Source organism: Anomaloglossus baeobatrachus, chromosome 10, assembly GCF_048569485.1.
Source record: "Anomaloglossus baeobatrachus isolate aAnoBae1 chromosome 10, aAnoBae1.hap1, whole genome shotgun sequence".
NCBI lineage: Eukaryota > Metazoa > Chordata > Amphibia > Anura > Aromobatidae > Anomaloglossus > Anomaloglossus baeobatrachus.
The window spans coordinates 85,725,481-85,741,741 of record NC_134362.1 but is presented as its reverse complement, the minus strand read 5'-3'; the positions used below and the strand labels follow the sequence as shown (position 1 = coordinate 85,741,741).

The following is a 16,261-nucleotide window of genomic DNA, read 5'->3' as shown; positions in this document are numbered from 1 at the left end:
AATGATAAGGAGTAGAGATGAGCGAACTGGTCGCGGTTCGGCTCGAGGTCGATTCGCCGAACGGGTGTCCCGTTCGAGTTCGGTTCGTCAAACGTTCGAAGAACCGAACTCGAGCCAATAGGCTATAATGGGAGGCAATCACAAACACATAAAAATGCATTATAAATGTACACAAACAGTTAATAAACATTGCCATAACACTTACCGGTCCTCGCGATCCCTTCTGCACTCTGTCTCCTGCCGCTATTCCATCCGATGATCGCTGAATCCTCCCGGTGACGGCACTGCCAGCAGAGATGCAGGACCTATCGTGACGTCAAAATAGCCATGTGACCAGTCACGTGGCTATTATCTCATTGGCTACAGACTGGTCACATGACTATGACGCGTCATGTAGGACCTGCGAGTGCATCTCTCCGGTACACGGTGCACATATGTGTATCACCGTGTACCGGCGACATGCTCTAGCACACGGTCGACTCCCCGTTCCGTTAGGGACCGGCTGACACAGCCGGTCATTAACGGAGATCACCGTTGCCATAGCAACGCAGTTAGCGGTGACGTCACCGCTAACCGCGGCTCCGAGAGCACCGTTGCTATGGTAACGCGTCTGTCAGCGTTACCGCTGTTACCGCTGACAGCCAGCACTGATCACTCACGGAGTGAAGGCTGCATGCTGCTTCCCGATTGTAGTGAGGATTGTACTGAGGATGAGGTTCCCCAGCCCCAAGTGATGAGCTGGTGAACCTCATCCTCACTACAATCGTCACTACTACTACACTAGTGAGGATTGTAGTGAGGATGAGGTTCCCCAGCTCATCAAGTGATGGGCTGGTGCACCTCATCCTCACTACAATCGTCACTACTACTACACTAGAAAGAAAGAAGACAGAAGAGCAGGATCGTGGAGGGCTGACAGGGGGTAATAAAGATGGAGTCTCTAATGTGTCTGTGTATTTATTTCTATTAAAGTATTTTTTCTCTGTGTGGTGTTTTTTTTTAACCCTTTATTGGAGATTCTTAATGGCCGGGTCAAACGTGCCTGACATTAAGAATCTCTGGCTTAATATTGGCTAGTAAAACAAAGCCAGTATTAACTCATGATTACCCAACAAGCCACCCGGCTCCAGGGCTGTTGGAAGAGTTGGATACAGCACCAGATGATGGCGCTTCTATGAGAGCAACATTTTCTGGGACGGCTGCGGACTGAAATCCGCAGCAGAGGCGCACAGAAACCTCGGGCTAACCTGTGCTGCGGATTCCAATCCCCAGCTGCCTAGTTGTACCCGGCTGGACACAAAAATGGGGCGAAGCCCACGTCATTTGTTTTTTAATTATTTCATGAAATAAGTGAAATAATTAAAAAAAAACGGGCTTCCCTATATTTTTGGTTCCCAGCCGGGTACAAATAGGCAACTGGGGGTTGGAGGCAGCCCGTGGCTGCCTGCTGTACCTGACTAGCATACAAAAATATGGTGAAGCCCACGTCATTTTTTTGGTGGGCAAAAAAATTCTGCATACAGTCCTGGATGGAGTATGCTGAGCCTTGTAGTTCTGCAGCTGCTGTCTGCTCTTCTCCATACAGACAGACAGCAGCTGCAGAACTACAAGGCTCAGCATACTCCATCCAGGACTGTATGCAGAAGTTTTTTGCCCCCTGAAAAAATTATGTGGGCTTCGCCATATTTTTGTATGCTAGCCAGGTACAGCAGGCAGGTACGGCTGCCCCCAACCCCCAGTTGCCTATTTGTACCCGGCTGGGAACAAAAAATAAAGGGAAGCCCTTTTTTTATTATTTCATGAATTTCATGAAATAATTAGAAAACAAATGACGTAGGCTTTGCCCCATTTTTGTGTCCAGCCAGGTACAACTAGGCAGCTGGGGATTGGAATCCGCAGCACAGGTTGGCCTGAGCTTTCTGGGCCCCACTGCTGCGAATTGCAGTCTGCAGCCGCCTCAGAAAATGGCATTTTCATAGAAGCGCCATATTCTGGCGCTGTATCCAACTCTTCCAGCACCTGCCTGCTATACCTGGCTAGCATACAAAAATATGGCGAAGCTCACGTCCTTTTTTTGTAGTTTTTTGGCAAAAAAAATAAAAAATGCTTCCCTGGATTTTCCATTGCCAGTGAAGGTAACACCAAGCAGTGGGGGTTAGCAGCCAGTAGCTGCTTGGATTACCCTTAGCTAGCAATACAAAAAATGCAGCGGGAGCCCATATATATTTTTTTTAATTATTTAAATAACTAAAAACAAAATGGGCTTCCCTGTATTTTGATTGCTGGACATCACAGTGCTGTAAAAATAAATCTTTAAAAAAATGACGTAGCGCTCCGCGGTATTTTTGATTCTCAGCGCAGATAAAGCAGACAGCTATGGGTTGCCACCCCCATCTGCCTGCCGTTACCTTGGTTGGCAATCAAAATACAGGGAAGCCCATTAATTTTTTCTATTTAAAAAATAGTTAAAAAAAAAAATGACGTTGGGTCCCCCCATTTTTGATAGCCAGCTAGGGTAAAGCAGACAGCTGTAGCCTGAAAACCACAGCTGGCAGCTTTACCGTGGTTGGGGATCCAATGTGGAGGTCCCCTCAGGCTCTTTTTTATAATTATTTTATAAATATTAATAATTACACAATAAAAGTAGGGTCCCCCCAAATTGGATCACCAGCCAAGGTAAAGTGGACAGCTGTGGTCTGGTATTCTCAGGGTGGGAAGGTCCATAGTTATTGGGCCTTCACAGCCTAAAAATAGCAGGCCGCAGGCACCCCAGACGTGGCGCATCCACTAGATGCGCCAATCCTGGCGCTTCACCCCAGCTCATCCCGTGCCCTGGTGCAGTGGCAAACAGGGTAATAAATCGGGTTGATACTAGCTGTAAAGTAACCTGAGATCAAGCCCAGCAGTTTGTGATGTCATGGCGTCTATTAGATACCCAACATCATAAACTGTCAGTACTAACAAAAAAAAAAATCGACAAAAGAAATTTATTTGAAAAAACAGTCCCCAAAACATTTCCTCTTTCACCAATTTATTGTAAGAAAAAAAATAAAGGGGTCCCACGACGACTCTGGACCGTCTAGAATATGGGGGGGAGACACTCAGGGAACGTATCCCCCATTTTCTAGGAGTGCGGACCCTTCATGTGAGGAGTGTGGGTGCAATGAATCTGCACTCACTCTTCTCGGGTCCACAGCAGCAGAGTCCATGTCGTAATGGTTGCTACCAAAGCTGCAATGCCCTGCTCATGAGGTAAGGGCATGCCTAATCAGGAGAACTACTGTAGAGGAAGCTCTGCTCACTGGTATATAGGTGCTCAGAGGTAATAATAGATAAAATTAGTGAGTAACCTCGGCACTCTAAATCTCCCAGACTAAGTCAGTAAGTCACAATGGATAGTAATGCAAAATCACTCTTTATTGGTCCGTATTAAGAAAAATGTTTTTTTCATAAGCATATATGTTTTTGTCCAAAACAAGTTACAAATGACGTTTCGGCCTGAGCCTTCGTCAGATTGGACTTATCTGCATGTAAAAAAAAAAAAGTGGAGAATAAGTGGAGAAAAAATGGCGAATAAGTGGAGAAAAAGTGGAGAAAAAGTGGAGAAAAAGTGGAGAAAAAATGGAGAAAAAAATGGAGACAAAGTGGAGAAAAAGTGGAGAAAAAGTGGAGAGAAAAAGTGGAGAAAAAGTGGAGAGAAAAAATGGAGAAAAAATGGAGAAAAAAATGGAGAAAAAGTGGAGAAAAAGTGGAGAAAAAGTGGAGAAAAAGTGGAGAAAAAAATGGAGAAAAAGTGGAGAATAAGTGGATAAAAAATGGAGAAAAAAATGGAGAAAAAGTGGAGAATAAGTGGATAAAAAATGGAGAAAAAAATGGAGAAAAAGTGGAGAAAAAGTGGAGAAAAAGTGGAGAAAAACATGGAGAAAAACATGGAGAAAAGGTGGAGAAAAAATGGAGAAAAAAATGGAGAAAAAGTGGAGAAAAAGTGGAGAAAAAGTGGAGAAAAAGTGGAGAAAAAGTGGAGAAAAAAAGTGGAGAAAAAAAGTGGAGAAAAAGTGGAGAAAAAGTGGAGAAAAAGTGGAGAAAAAGTGGAGAAAAAGTGGAGAAAAAGTGGAGAAAAAGTGGAGAAAAAGTGGAGAAAAAATGGAGAAAAAGTGGAGAAAAAGTGGAGAAAAAGTGGAGAAAAAGTGGAGAAAAAAATGGAGAAAAAGTGGAGGAAAAGTGGAGAAAAAATGGAGAAAAAGTGGAGAAAAAGTGGAGCACCCGTTGGTGCCTTCCATGTGGCACTAAGGGGTGCTTAGCTTTGTATTTGGCGAAAAAAATGAAAAAAAAAATGACGTAGGGTTCCCCCTAGTTTTGTAGCCAGCTAGGGTAAAGCAGACGGCTGCAGCCTGCAGACCACAGCTGGCAACCTCACCTTGGCTGGTAATCCAAAACTGAGGGCACCCCACGCTGTTATTTTAAATTAAATAAATAATTAAAAAAAAAAAACCACGTAGGGGTCCCCCAAAATTGGATCACCAGCCAAGGTAAAGCAGACAGCTGGGGCCTGATATTCTCAGACTAGGGAGGTCCATGGTTATTGGACTCTCCCCAGCCTAAAAATAGCAGGCCGCAGCCGCCCCAGAAGTGGCGCATCCATTAGATGCGCCAATCCTGGTGCTTCGCCCCAGCTCATCCCGCGCCCTGGTGCGGTGGCAAACGGGGTAATATATGGGGTTAATACCAGATGTGTAATGTCACCTGGCATCAAGCCCTGGGGTTGGTGAGGTCAGGCGTCTATCAGATACCCGACATCACCAACCCAGTCAGTAATAAAAAAAAAATAGACGACAAACACATTTTTATTTGAAAAAACACTCCCCAAAACATTCCCTCTTTAACCAATTTATTAGAATGAAAAACAAATCCAGGTCTGGTGTAATCCAAGGGGTTGCCATGACGATCCACACTGTCCCAGTCAATGAAGAGCAGGATGTTCCCCATTGGCTGGGAGAGCAGTGCAGTGACCTGAGCTAACATCAATGGGTCAGCCCAGGTCACTGCAGGGCATGACAAGTGCTGCTGTCAGCGAGGTACATTACCTGCGCTGATCTCCTGCACACTGACAGCCCCTGTCACTGAGTTCAACGACTGGCGCCTTCACACCAAGTATCGCGAGAGGCCCGTGACATCACCGCTAGTCAGTCTCGGGTCGGAAGCGAGAGAAGGTGATGTGACAAGCGGCGGCCATGGAGGACAGTGACAGCGCTGAGGTCGGGATGGCGGGACTTCATCACCGCAGGTAAGCCGAGCGGGACCATGTGTGTGTGTGTGTGTGTGTGTGTGTGTACATGCCGCGGGCAGGAGGGGGCGGAGCGAGCTGAGCGGGGAAGTGTGGGCTTCCTGCACGTAACTAGGATAAACATCGGGTTACTAACCAAAGCGCTTTGGTTGGATACCCGATGTTTATCTTGGTTACCAGCTTCTGGCAGGCTGCCAGCGATGGCTCCTGCACACTGTAGCTTTAAAAAGCCCTGCTTTTTGCTGCTAGAACTGTTCTCGAACGTATCTAGAACTATCGAGCTTTTGCAAAAAGCTCGAGTTCTAGTTCGATCTCGAACAGCCCCCAAAATCACTCGAGCCTAGAACTGGAGAACCTCGAACCGCGAACCGCGCTCAACTCTAATAAGGAGCCTACTAAAAACTTTCTCTGAAAGGATGGGAAAAATGAGTAAAAAAAAAACCCCACAGTGGTCAGAGTGAAAATTGCAAGATTACTCCTTTTTTGTTTATGAAATTATGTTATGAAAATTAAAATCGCCAAATAAAAAAAATACATCTAACACAAAAAATGAATTTGAACAATAGGTCCTTTTCTGATTATGGCTCCCTCTACACATTTAGAATTGTAAATGTTGGTAATGTTGTTAACAATTTTTTTCACCAATTTTTCAGTTAAATATGCCGTGAAATGGTAACTTGTAGGGGGCAGGTGCAGGGACGTCCCACCTGGTCATGGCTGGAAGTTCCACCCAAGTTTGAAGAGGTCCAGGGTTTCCCTGGGCAGTGGTGGTAAGAAGAGATGCAGAGGACTAGACGATGGACACTGAGTGTGACGGATGTGTCACAGCCTGTCATGGAGGTGTCATAGCTGTCTGACAATCCAGTGGCAGTGAGTGTTAGAAAATCCCAAAGATTAGCAGCACGTTTTGTTATCTAACAGTTCCCTGTTTCTGCATCTGTCGATGATCCTGGGAAGCTGTCAGTTTTTCCTCTCAGTTGCCAGCTTCCGACTTCCTTTATTAACCTCACCCTGGGGTGTTTTGGGTGCAGTTTATTTGTTGTTCCTTGCTGAGCTCTGGAGTGGTTGTCTTCTGGTACTTTTGAGACTTCGGTGGTTGCTGCTGCTCAGATAAGTGTTTGTATTTTGCAATCAACCAGGGCTCTGGTGATTCCAGTCGGTTACCTCTATGTTGTTCCCTTGTGTCTTCTTTTAGCATTTAGTGGGGTTGATAAACAGCTCATCCCACCCGTTCCCCATTTTGGGCCCAGAACTAGGGATATCAAGGGTCAAGTATCCAGCTCGGCACATAGGTGAGGAACCTATCTAGGGTAATGAGGGACCTCAAGGACCAGCTGTAGGTTGTTGTCAGAGGTCACCATTTCCCCCTTACCCTAGCTATAAGGCATTCCTTTCTCCCTTCCTGTGTATTACCCTATACTGGTGGTATAGCCTCTCTCTTCTGCCGTGACACTGAGCAGTGGAACAGCTGGAGCGGGGAGTGGGAAGGTATTATTTGTGTTCTTTTTTTCTACATTTTACGTTTATTATGCTTTGGGGTCTGAAAATCCTCCAAATATATTAAGGGACATTTCATGTCCCAGTAAAATCTGTGCAATTTTATTAAATCAAATATTGGAAGAGTCGATCATCTCCGGTTGTCACCCATCTTTTCTAGACTTATATAAAATAATATAACTATGTCTAAATGGGAGCAATGACTACATTTTAGAGATTTTCAAAGTAAAAGTGCAAGAAGACTAAATGGTAAACCCAAAGTGAATGTAATAAAAATAATATTTATTCATTTATATAGCATTATTAATTCCACAGCGCTTTACATACAGTGCCTTGCTAAAGTAATCAGCCCCTTTGAAATTTTCAACCTTTTCCCACATTTCAGGCTTCAAACATAAAGATAAAAAATTTAAATTTTATAGTGAAGAAACAACAACAAGTGGGACACAATTGTGAAGGTGAACGAAATGTATTGCTTATTTTAAACTTTTATAAAAAATAAGAAACTGAAAATTGTGACGTGCAATATTATTCGGCCTCTTTAAGCTAATACTTTGCAGCACCACCTTTTGCTGGGATTACAGCTGCAGTCTCTTGGGGTATGTGTCTATCAGTTTTGCACATTTAGAGACTGAAATTCTTGCCCATTCTTCCTTTGCAAATAGCTCGAGCTGAGTGAGGTTGGATGGAGAGCATTTGTGAACAGCAGTTTTCAGCTCTTTCCACAGATTCTCGATTGGATTCAGGTCTGGACTTTGACTTGGCCATTCTGACATCTGGATATGTTTAATTCTGAATCATTCCATTGCAGATTTTGCTTTATGTGTTTGGATCATTGTCTTGTTGAAAGAGAAATCTCTGTCCCAATCTCAGGATTTTTGCAGACAGGTTTTCTTCAAGAATGGTCCTGTATTTGGCTCCATCCATCTTCCCTGACCCTGCTGAAGAAGAGCAGACCCAAACCATGATGCTGCCACCACCATGTTTGACAGTGGGGATGGTGTGTTCAGGGTGATGAGCTGTGTTGCTTTTACACCAAACATATCGTTTGGCATTGTGCCCAAAAAGTTCAATTTTGGTTTCATCTGACCAGAGCACCTTCTTCCACATGTTTTGTTTGTCTCCGGGTGGCTTGTGGCAAACTTTAAAAGACACTTTTTATGAATATCTTTCAGAAATGGCTTTCTTCTTGCCACTCTTGCATATAGACCAGATTTGTGCAGTGTACGACTGATTGTTGTCCTATGGACAGACTCTCCAACCTCAGCTGTAGATCTCTGAAGTTCATCTAGAGTGATCATGGGCCTCCTGGCTGCATCTCTGATCAGTCTTCTCCTTGTTTGAGATGACATTTTTGAGGGACGGCCGGGTCTTGGTAGATTTGCAGTGGTATGATACTCCTTCCAATTCAATATGATCGCTTGCACAGTCCTTCTTGGGATGTATAAAGTTGTGGAAATCTTTTTGTAACCAAATCCAGCTTTAAACGTCTCCACAACAGTATCACGGACCTGCCTGTTGTGTTCTTTGGTCTTCATGATGCTATCTGTGCTTTAAACAGAACACTGAGACTATCACAGAGCAGGTGCATTGATACGGAGACTTGATTACACACAGGTGGATTATATTTATCATCATCAGTCATATAGGACAACATTGGATCATTCAGAGATCCTCAATGAACTTCTGGAGTGAGTTTGCTGCACTGAAAGTAAAGGGGACGAATAATATTGCACACTCCAATTTTCAGTTTATTCTTTTTTACAAAAGTTTAAAATAAGCAATAAGTTTCGTTCAACTTCACAATTGTGTCCCACTTGTTGTTGATTCTTCACCATAACATTAAAATTTTTACGTTTATGTTTGAAGCCTGAAATGTGGGAAAAATTCAAGGGGGCCAAATGCTTTCGCAACGCACTGTACATTGACAAAACTGTCCCCAATGGGGCTCACAATTTACAGTCCCTATCTGCATATCTTTGGAGTATGGGAGGAAATCCACACAAACACGGTGAGAACATATATGCCCCTTGAAGATTCTGTCCTTAGTGGGATTTGAACCCAGAAACCCAGCGCTGTAAGGCTGCAGTGCTAACCACTGAGATACTGTGCCGCCCATGCCCATATGATCTATTATTTCTGCAACATTTGTTGTTATCAAGTTTTCTAGAAAAAAAAACATTTTATTAAGAAATGACTGAGTAGAATTTGGAAAAAACAGACAAAAGACAGTCCCCGATTTACCTCTTCCAGCCTCCATCTTTGAAAAAGTCGGTTATATTTTCCAGGTCTCCCGGCAAACCTGAAATCAATGAAAAGAATATTTTTTAAAATGGCAAATTCACTGCAGTACACCTGTTTGATCTCTATGCAGTATATACATATTTATATTCATGGAGCTCTGTTTGTGAAGACAATAGAGCTAACATTAGCACGTTGTGGTCAGACAGGGTTTTGAATATTTGCCCTCATTTTTTCTTGCAATACAATCTTCTAAGACTTGTTACATTCTTTGAACTCAGTGGGAAATCCCAATAATTAGTTTGCAGCCTCAGACTATAATAGTTGGTAGCACTTACAGCACTTCACTTAGTAAAATACGTGGCCGTCGACGGCCATGCTGAACTCATTGTCCCTGCACTTGTCAGATTGCAGGCGTTACTTAGTTTGAGGCCTAGCAAGTACCAGACTGGCTGGAAATCCCCAGTTTCGTAAAACACATGAAGTGTATAATATTCAATAACATACTAACATGGGATAGCTCTCCATTGCATTCATATACATAAACTCCCTGGCAGACGTTCTGTCATTTATCCATGTTATGTAAATAAAACCTTATAACCTGACTTTAAATTCATCCATTGGTTTCATAAATTACTCTTTTGAAAGCTAAAACCCTCCCATATTTGGTTTATGTTATGAAAATAAAGTTGCTGCAAAGCGGAAATATTGATCATTTAATGAACACAGAAAGGTCAGCTTTTGGCAAGACAAAAGTTTTGTTGCCTTGTCATATACTGCACCCAATCCTACCTTACATCCTCCTCACCTGTGCTCACTTACTGATAGGTTAATTAGTGGGTGTGTATAAAAAGAAACTCAGCACCCCAGACCTTTAGGGTATGTGCGCACGTTGCTTTTTACCTGCTTTTTACCTGCTTTTTTGCTGCTTTTTCTTCTGCGCTGTTTAATGCCAAAATGGATGTGTTCTTCTATTCAAGCAAAGTCTATGGGAATTTGGGTTTCTTGTTCACACTATGTTGTTCAAAATGCTGCCTTTTTGTGGCAGAACTTTGGTCAAAAACTCAGCTTTGCAGTGCAAAACCCAAATGGCAAAAACAATTGACATGTTGCTTCTTTGAAAAGCTGAGTTTTTGACCAAAGTTCTGCCACAAAAAGGCAGCATTTTGAACAACATAGTGTGAACAAGAAACCCAAATTCCCATAGACTTTGCTTGAATAGAAGAACACATCCATTTTGGCATTAAACAGCGCAGAAGAAAAAGAAGCAAAAAAGCAGGTAAAAAGCAGGTAAAAAGCAACGTGCGCACATACCCTTACTTGAACTGCAACTTGACCTCTGACAACATGCCAAAAATCCACCCTGCGACCAAAGCCTTGATTATCAAGTGGCTGAAAACCAGATCCACTGCAGAGGTGGCTGGCACCTTTAATGTGTCTCAGCGTCAAGTACAAAGAATTAAGAAAAGATTTGAAGAGACTGGAGATGTTTTTGACAAGCCCAGGTCCGGCAGACCTACAAGACAACTGCTCAGGAGAAACGTTTGTTGGTTAGAAAATCCAAAGCCAGCCCCTCTTCCACTGCAGCAAAGCTACAACAGGCCTGGTCACCTCACGTCCCTGTGTCAACTAGAACTGTTTGTAGGATCCTGTCTCGAAATGGCCTCCATTGTCGAATCAGTGCCCAGAAGCCAGCACTAAACAAAAGGCAATTAAAAGTCCCACAGCCTGCTAAACAGATGGACACTGGAAAAGTGGCAGAAGGTGGATTTCTCTGATGAATCTTCAATTGAATTACACCACAGCCGCTGCAAATATTGCAGGAGACCTACTGGAGCCCGTATGGATCCAAAATACAACCAAAAAACAGTTAAGTTTGGTGTTGGAAAGATCATGGTCTGGGGTTACATTCAGTATGGGAGTGTGCGAAACATCTGCAAGGTGGAAGGCAACATAAATAGCCTAAAATATCAAGAAGTATTAGCTACCTCTTACATTCCCAATCATAAAAGGGGTCAAATTCTACAGCAGGATGGTGCTCCATCTCATACATCCATCTCTACAGCAACGTTCCTTCTGGCAAAAAAGATCAAGGTGCTCAAGGACTGTCCAGCCCAGTCACCAGAGATGAACATGATTGAGCATGTTTAGGATAGGATGAAAGAGGAAGCTTGGAAGACAAAACCAAAGAATATAGATGAACTCTGGGAGGCATGTACGTAAGACTGCATTCTTTGCTATTCCTGATGACTTCATCAATAAATTGTATGAATCATTGATGAACCACATGGATGCAGTCCTTCAAGCTCATGGAAGTCACACAAAATATTAAATATGGCTCTAATAGCACCACAACTTCATTCACCAATGTTATGCAACATCTCTTTGTATTAGCAGTTAATTATTTGTTTGAATTTCACATTACTTTCTGTGGGCGACAAAACTTTTGTCTTGCCAAAATCAGACCTTTCTGTGTTCATTAGATGATCAATATTTCATTTGCAGCAACTTTATTTTCATCACCTAAACCAAATTTGGGAGGGTTTCAGCTTTCAAAAGAGTAATTTATAAAACCAATGGATGAATTTAAAGTCAGGTTATAAGCTTTTATTTACATAACATGGATAAGCGACACAATTTCTGTCAGGGAGTGTATGTATATATAGATATATATATATATATATATATATATATATTGGGTGGTTGATAATAATTCTCTTTGTGTTAATTGTGAATGCAATTGAAAGACAATATCGAGCAGCCATATTAGATGGCAACGCCATATTGTAGAAAACCTGAGGGAATTTAATCATAATATTTAATGACCAGTTCAAAAGAAAAAATACCATTATTGAAAAGAAAATGCGAATGTAATAGTTGCTTTGTTGAGAGATTAACTTACTGAGAAGCCTATTCTGTACATAATCTGAAGATCAAGGGAATAAATATCACAAATGGAAATCATGCGAAGGGGAGAGGGCGATTGGTCCCATCCCTTATTTTGTGTCTAGAACCTGTGCTGGACTTAACTTTTCAAAGAATACATATTGTCAAAGGTTTTTTGCAGAGTACAATTTAAAAAATAGCTATTTTCATCCAGAAACGTGTTGCTGTTCAGTAATATGGGTCCGCTTTATTAAAATAAATGGAGTAGAACTCCAAGAACAAACAACTGGTAGACAACTGTTTCGGAAGAAAGCAGCCATGGTTTTTCATTTTTTAACCTGGATATCCAATGTAACACATATTGGAGAATTGGCCCAAAAATCATGAAAAATGCTTTATACAGGAAACACTAAGCTTTTTTTCGCATAAGAGGGAAAGTAACAAGCCATATAATAAGAAGATATATTGATATTTTCTCAGGACTTTTCTCTTCTGCTGGGGTCTATTTGTATTACTGGGGCCTTACAAACTATGTAATGAACCAGTGGTGCAAAGCTATAGATTAATTGGTCCCTTGGAGGGCAGAAAACAAAGCTAGGATACAGGGCAAATGCCATCTCAGCTGCAACCTTTTCAATCACTAAGAAGTGTCTGAAGAGGAAACACATGAACTCAAGTGCCCATTAAAGGGAATGACCCAACTGGACAAGCCCTGTCCCACCTTACCAAAGAGACATCTGATGGGATACCCTCCTCAATTAGCTATCATAGATATACAAAGTGTGCTTCATTGAAATGCTCAGCTACTGCAAGCAAAAATGTAACGTTCACGGGCTCCCACAAAGTTATGACCTGATAATTGGAGATATCAGCAGCATAAGCTAATAGATAACCAGCAAGATGGATTTTTAATACCGTTGCAACTAGTGCAAGTTTTTAAAGGTGCCATCCAGGACTTATATTGATTATGTAACCTAACAATGTTATCAAAACAGGATTGTGGGTGGTCTGACATCTGGCACCATTACGGATTAGCTTTTTTTTGGTCTTGCAGCGCAGTTTCCATTCATTTAAATAGGAACGGAGAAAGGTGACTGCGCAGTATATAGAGCAACTACACCTCTGTAGACTGTGTATCGGGCCGCAACTAGAGCTGTATAAAGCTGATTGTTAGGGATCCCCTGTGTCCGACCCCTCCAGGTTGGATATTTATGATTAAGGACCGGTCATTTGTATACAGTATATCAAGTCCTGAAAAACCTCTTTAACTCCTTGGCGACTTAGCCAATTTTCACATTTGTGTTTTTGTTTTTTCCTCTGCATCTTTCCAGAGCTATAACTTTATTTTTCTTTCCACATAGATCTATGAGGGCTTGCTTTCTGGGGGGACAAGAAGTGGTTTTAAATGATACCATTCATTTCACCACATAGTGTACTGTAAAATGGGGAAAAATGTCAAATGGGAAGAAATTGAAAAAACCAACACGCAATTCTAAGGGTTTTTTTGGAAATTGTTTTTACCGTGTACATTTTGTGAAAAAAGGACCTCATAATATAATTCTCCTCATCAGTACAATTACGATGATATCAAACATGTCCATTTTTTTTAGTGGTGAAAAAAAATCTGAAATCTGAAAAAAAATAAATAAATGTGAGGTTTCCAAGACTCATAATGTTATCATGTTTTGAGGGATGGCTTATTTTTTGTGTGGCGAGACAGAGGTTTTTTTTTACACGATTTTGGGTAGAAATAACATTTTGATCACTTGTTACAGCATTTTTTGTTGTACTGAAGCTCCAAAAAAAGTAATTTTGATGTTCAGAATTCTTAATGTTTACAGTGTTTACCGATTGTGATAATTATTTTTCTATCTTTATAGATTGACTTTTCTGAATACAGCGATACCATATATGTACCGTATATTTTTTTGTTTTTTTTTTTACTTATGTTTATTTTTAATGGGGCAGAATGGGAGTGATTTTATAGTTTATTTTTAGTTTTTATTTATCATAATTTTTAAAACATTTTTTTATTACTTTTCACTGTTTTTAATAGTTTCCTTAGGTAACTGCAATTGTCTGATCACTTGTGCTATATATAGCATTGCGGAATTTAGTAAAAATCACAGTCACCTTCAAAGACAATGCGGTATATAATAAAAATCACAGTCACCTTCAAAGACAATTTTGTCAGGCCCATTTTTGAACTTTTGTGTGACATTATGTCCAATCTGCATTTTTTTCTGTGTTTTTTTTGTGTTGTTTCAATACAGAAATAGGAAATAAACTTGTATAACAAAAACTGCAATAACGTTCTTGGAGAACCACTTCACTTTCTGGAACAATTTCAAGGGTGCCAACACTTTCGGCCGTGATTGTAAAAAATAATTTTTTTATGAACACTGGGAAAAAAGTGTTCTCTCTTTACATTGTCCTGGAATTTACGCAGATGTCCCCTGCACTCACGAAGGGACATTACGCCCTACATCTTTTTATCAGGCTCTGATATCTACATACTATAAATATTGAAAGTGTTTACTCATTCTTACCTGCCAAGGAAGAAAGCAATGTAAAATATGGAGCTATTTAAGTTGACAAACTGGAAGAGAAACATTTTTAAAGCAAAACTGTTTTCCCATTCGGACTCCGTTCTTGGATGTTCTGGAAAGTGAGCACAAGAATAAATTGATTGTTAGAAAATTCATCACATTTTTATTCTCCATTTAATTAATTTAATTTTTCACTTCATAGACTTTCTCAGGAAAATTCATATAGAATGTAATGAAGTTTGTGTCATCAAACTACATTGACAACTTTGGTGGTCCAATAGACCTTTGAAGTTTAAATAAAAACATTGTAGCTCATCTACATTTCCTAGAAAAATGAAAACTAGTCTTTAAAGAACAACTGTGATTGAATTTTTTTTTCAGAAATCAGTTGAACACGTAAAAATAAGAAACTTATATCATATTAGGGAAATTTGCTTCCTTCTCCTCCTGGGCTGATCATTTATTTTCAAAAGTCTCCTTTCTTGGGTAAAATCTGTATTCAGTGAATACACAGTTTCACATTACTAAGACTAAAATTTGTGCTCATAAAGTTGTATGGAGAACTGGAAAAGACATTTCAGGAGAACTTGCAGAAAAATGTCTATGCATGCCTCTAGCTCCTCCCTCTTCCTGCAGCTCCTCCCTGTACCTCCAGGGCCTCCCTGTGTCTCCAGCCCTTTCTTGTGCCTCCAGCTCCTCCCTCTGGTTCTAGCACCTTCTTCTGCCTCCAGCTCCTGCCTGTGCCTCCAACGCCTCCCTGTGTCTCCAGCCCTTTCCTGTGCCTCCAGCTCCTCCCTCTGGTTCTGGCACCTTCCTCTGCCTCCAGCTCCTGCCTGTGCCTCCAGGACCTTCCTGTGACTACAGCTCTTTCCCGTGCCTCCAGCTCCTCCCTCTGTCTCCAGCTGCTCCCTCTACCTTTATTTCCTTCTTCTGTGCCCAGCACCTCCCTCTGCCTCTAGCTCCTCCCTCTGGCTCCAGCACCTCACTCTGCCTTTATTTCCTTCTTCGGTGTCCAGCACCTCCCTCTGCCTCTAGCTTCTCCCTCTGGCTCCAGCACCTCCCTCAGCCTTTAATTCCTTCTTCTGTGTCCAGCACCTCCCTCTGCCTCTAGCTCCTCCCTCTGCCTCTAGCACCTCCCTCTGCCTTTATTTCCTTCTTCTGTGTCTAGCACCTCCCTCTGCCTCTAGCTTCTCCCTCTGGCTCCAGCACCTCCCTCAGCCTTTATTTTCTTCTTCTACCTCCAGCTCCTCCCTCTGCCTACATTTCCCTCCTTCTGGCTCCAGCATCTCCCTCTGCCTCTAGCTCCTCTCTCTGCCTCCAGCATCTTCCCTTTCCTCCAGCTCCTCTCTCTTCCTCCAGCTCCTCTCTCTTCCTCCAGCTCCTCTGTCTGCCCTCAGCTCCTCCCTCTGTCTCAGCTCCTCCCTCTACCTCCAGCTCCTCCCTCTGCCTACATTTCCCTCCTTCTGGCTCCAGCATCTCCCTCTGCCTCTAGCTCCTCTCTCTGCCTCCAGCACCTCCCTCTTCCTCCAGCCCCTCTCTCTCTTCCTCCAGCTCCTCCCTCTGTCTCAGCTCCTCACTCCACCTCCAGCTTCTCTCTCTACTTCCAACTTCTCACTTTCCAAAGACTTTTAAAAGCACCAATTGTCATCTCATATTTCAGTAATTTCACTGAAAACAGATTTTAACTCAGAATTGAAAATGAGAGATCAATCCAGGAGGTGAAAGTAGCAGATTTCTCTAATAAGATATATTATAGCTAAGTTATTTATTTTTATGTGCAGAATATAAAATAACAGTTATCCTT

General features: G+C 41.9%; 1 protein-coding gene across 4 annotated transcripts in view; it reads right to left on the bottom strand.

The window, feature by feature from the left end:
• The window catches only part of ANO3 (anoctamin 3), a 680,216-nt gene that overhangs the window by 21,234 nt on the left and 642,721 nt on the right, over positions 1-16,261 (bottom strand). For all 4 annotated transcript variants that reach the window (XM_075325490.1, XM_075325493.1, XM_075325491.1 and 1 more), the window contains 2 exons: positions 14,458-14,569; positions 9,026-9,083 (listed from right to left, as the gene is read on the bottom strand). In XM_075325490.1, coding sequence (XP_075181605.1) covers positions 9,026-9,083; positions 14,458-14,569 — 170 coding nt within the window. The remainder of the gene's footprint in view (positions 1-9,025; positions 9,084-14,457; positions 14,570-16,261) is intronic.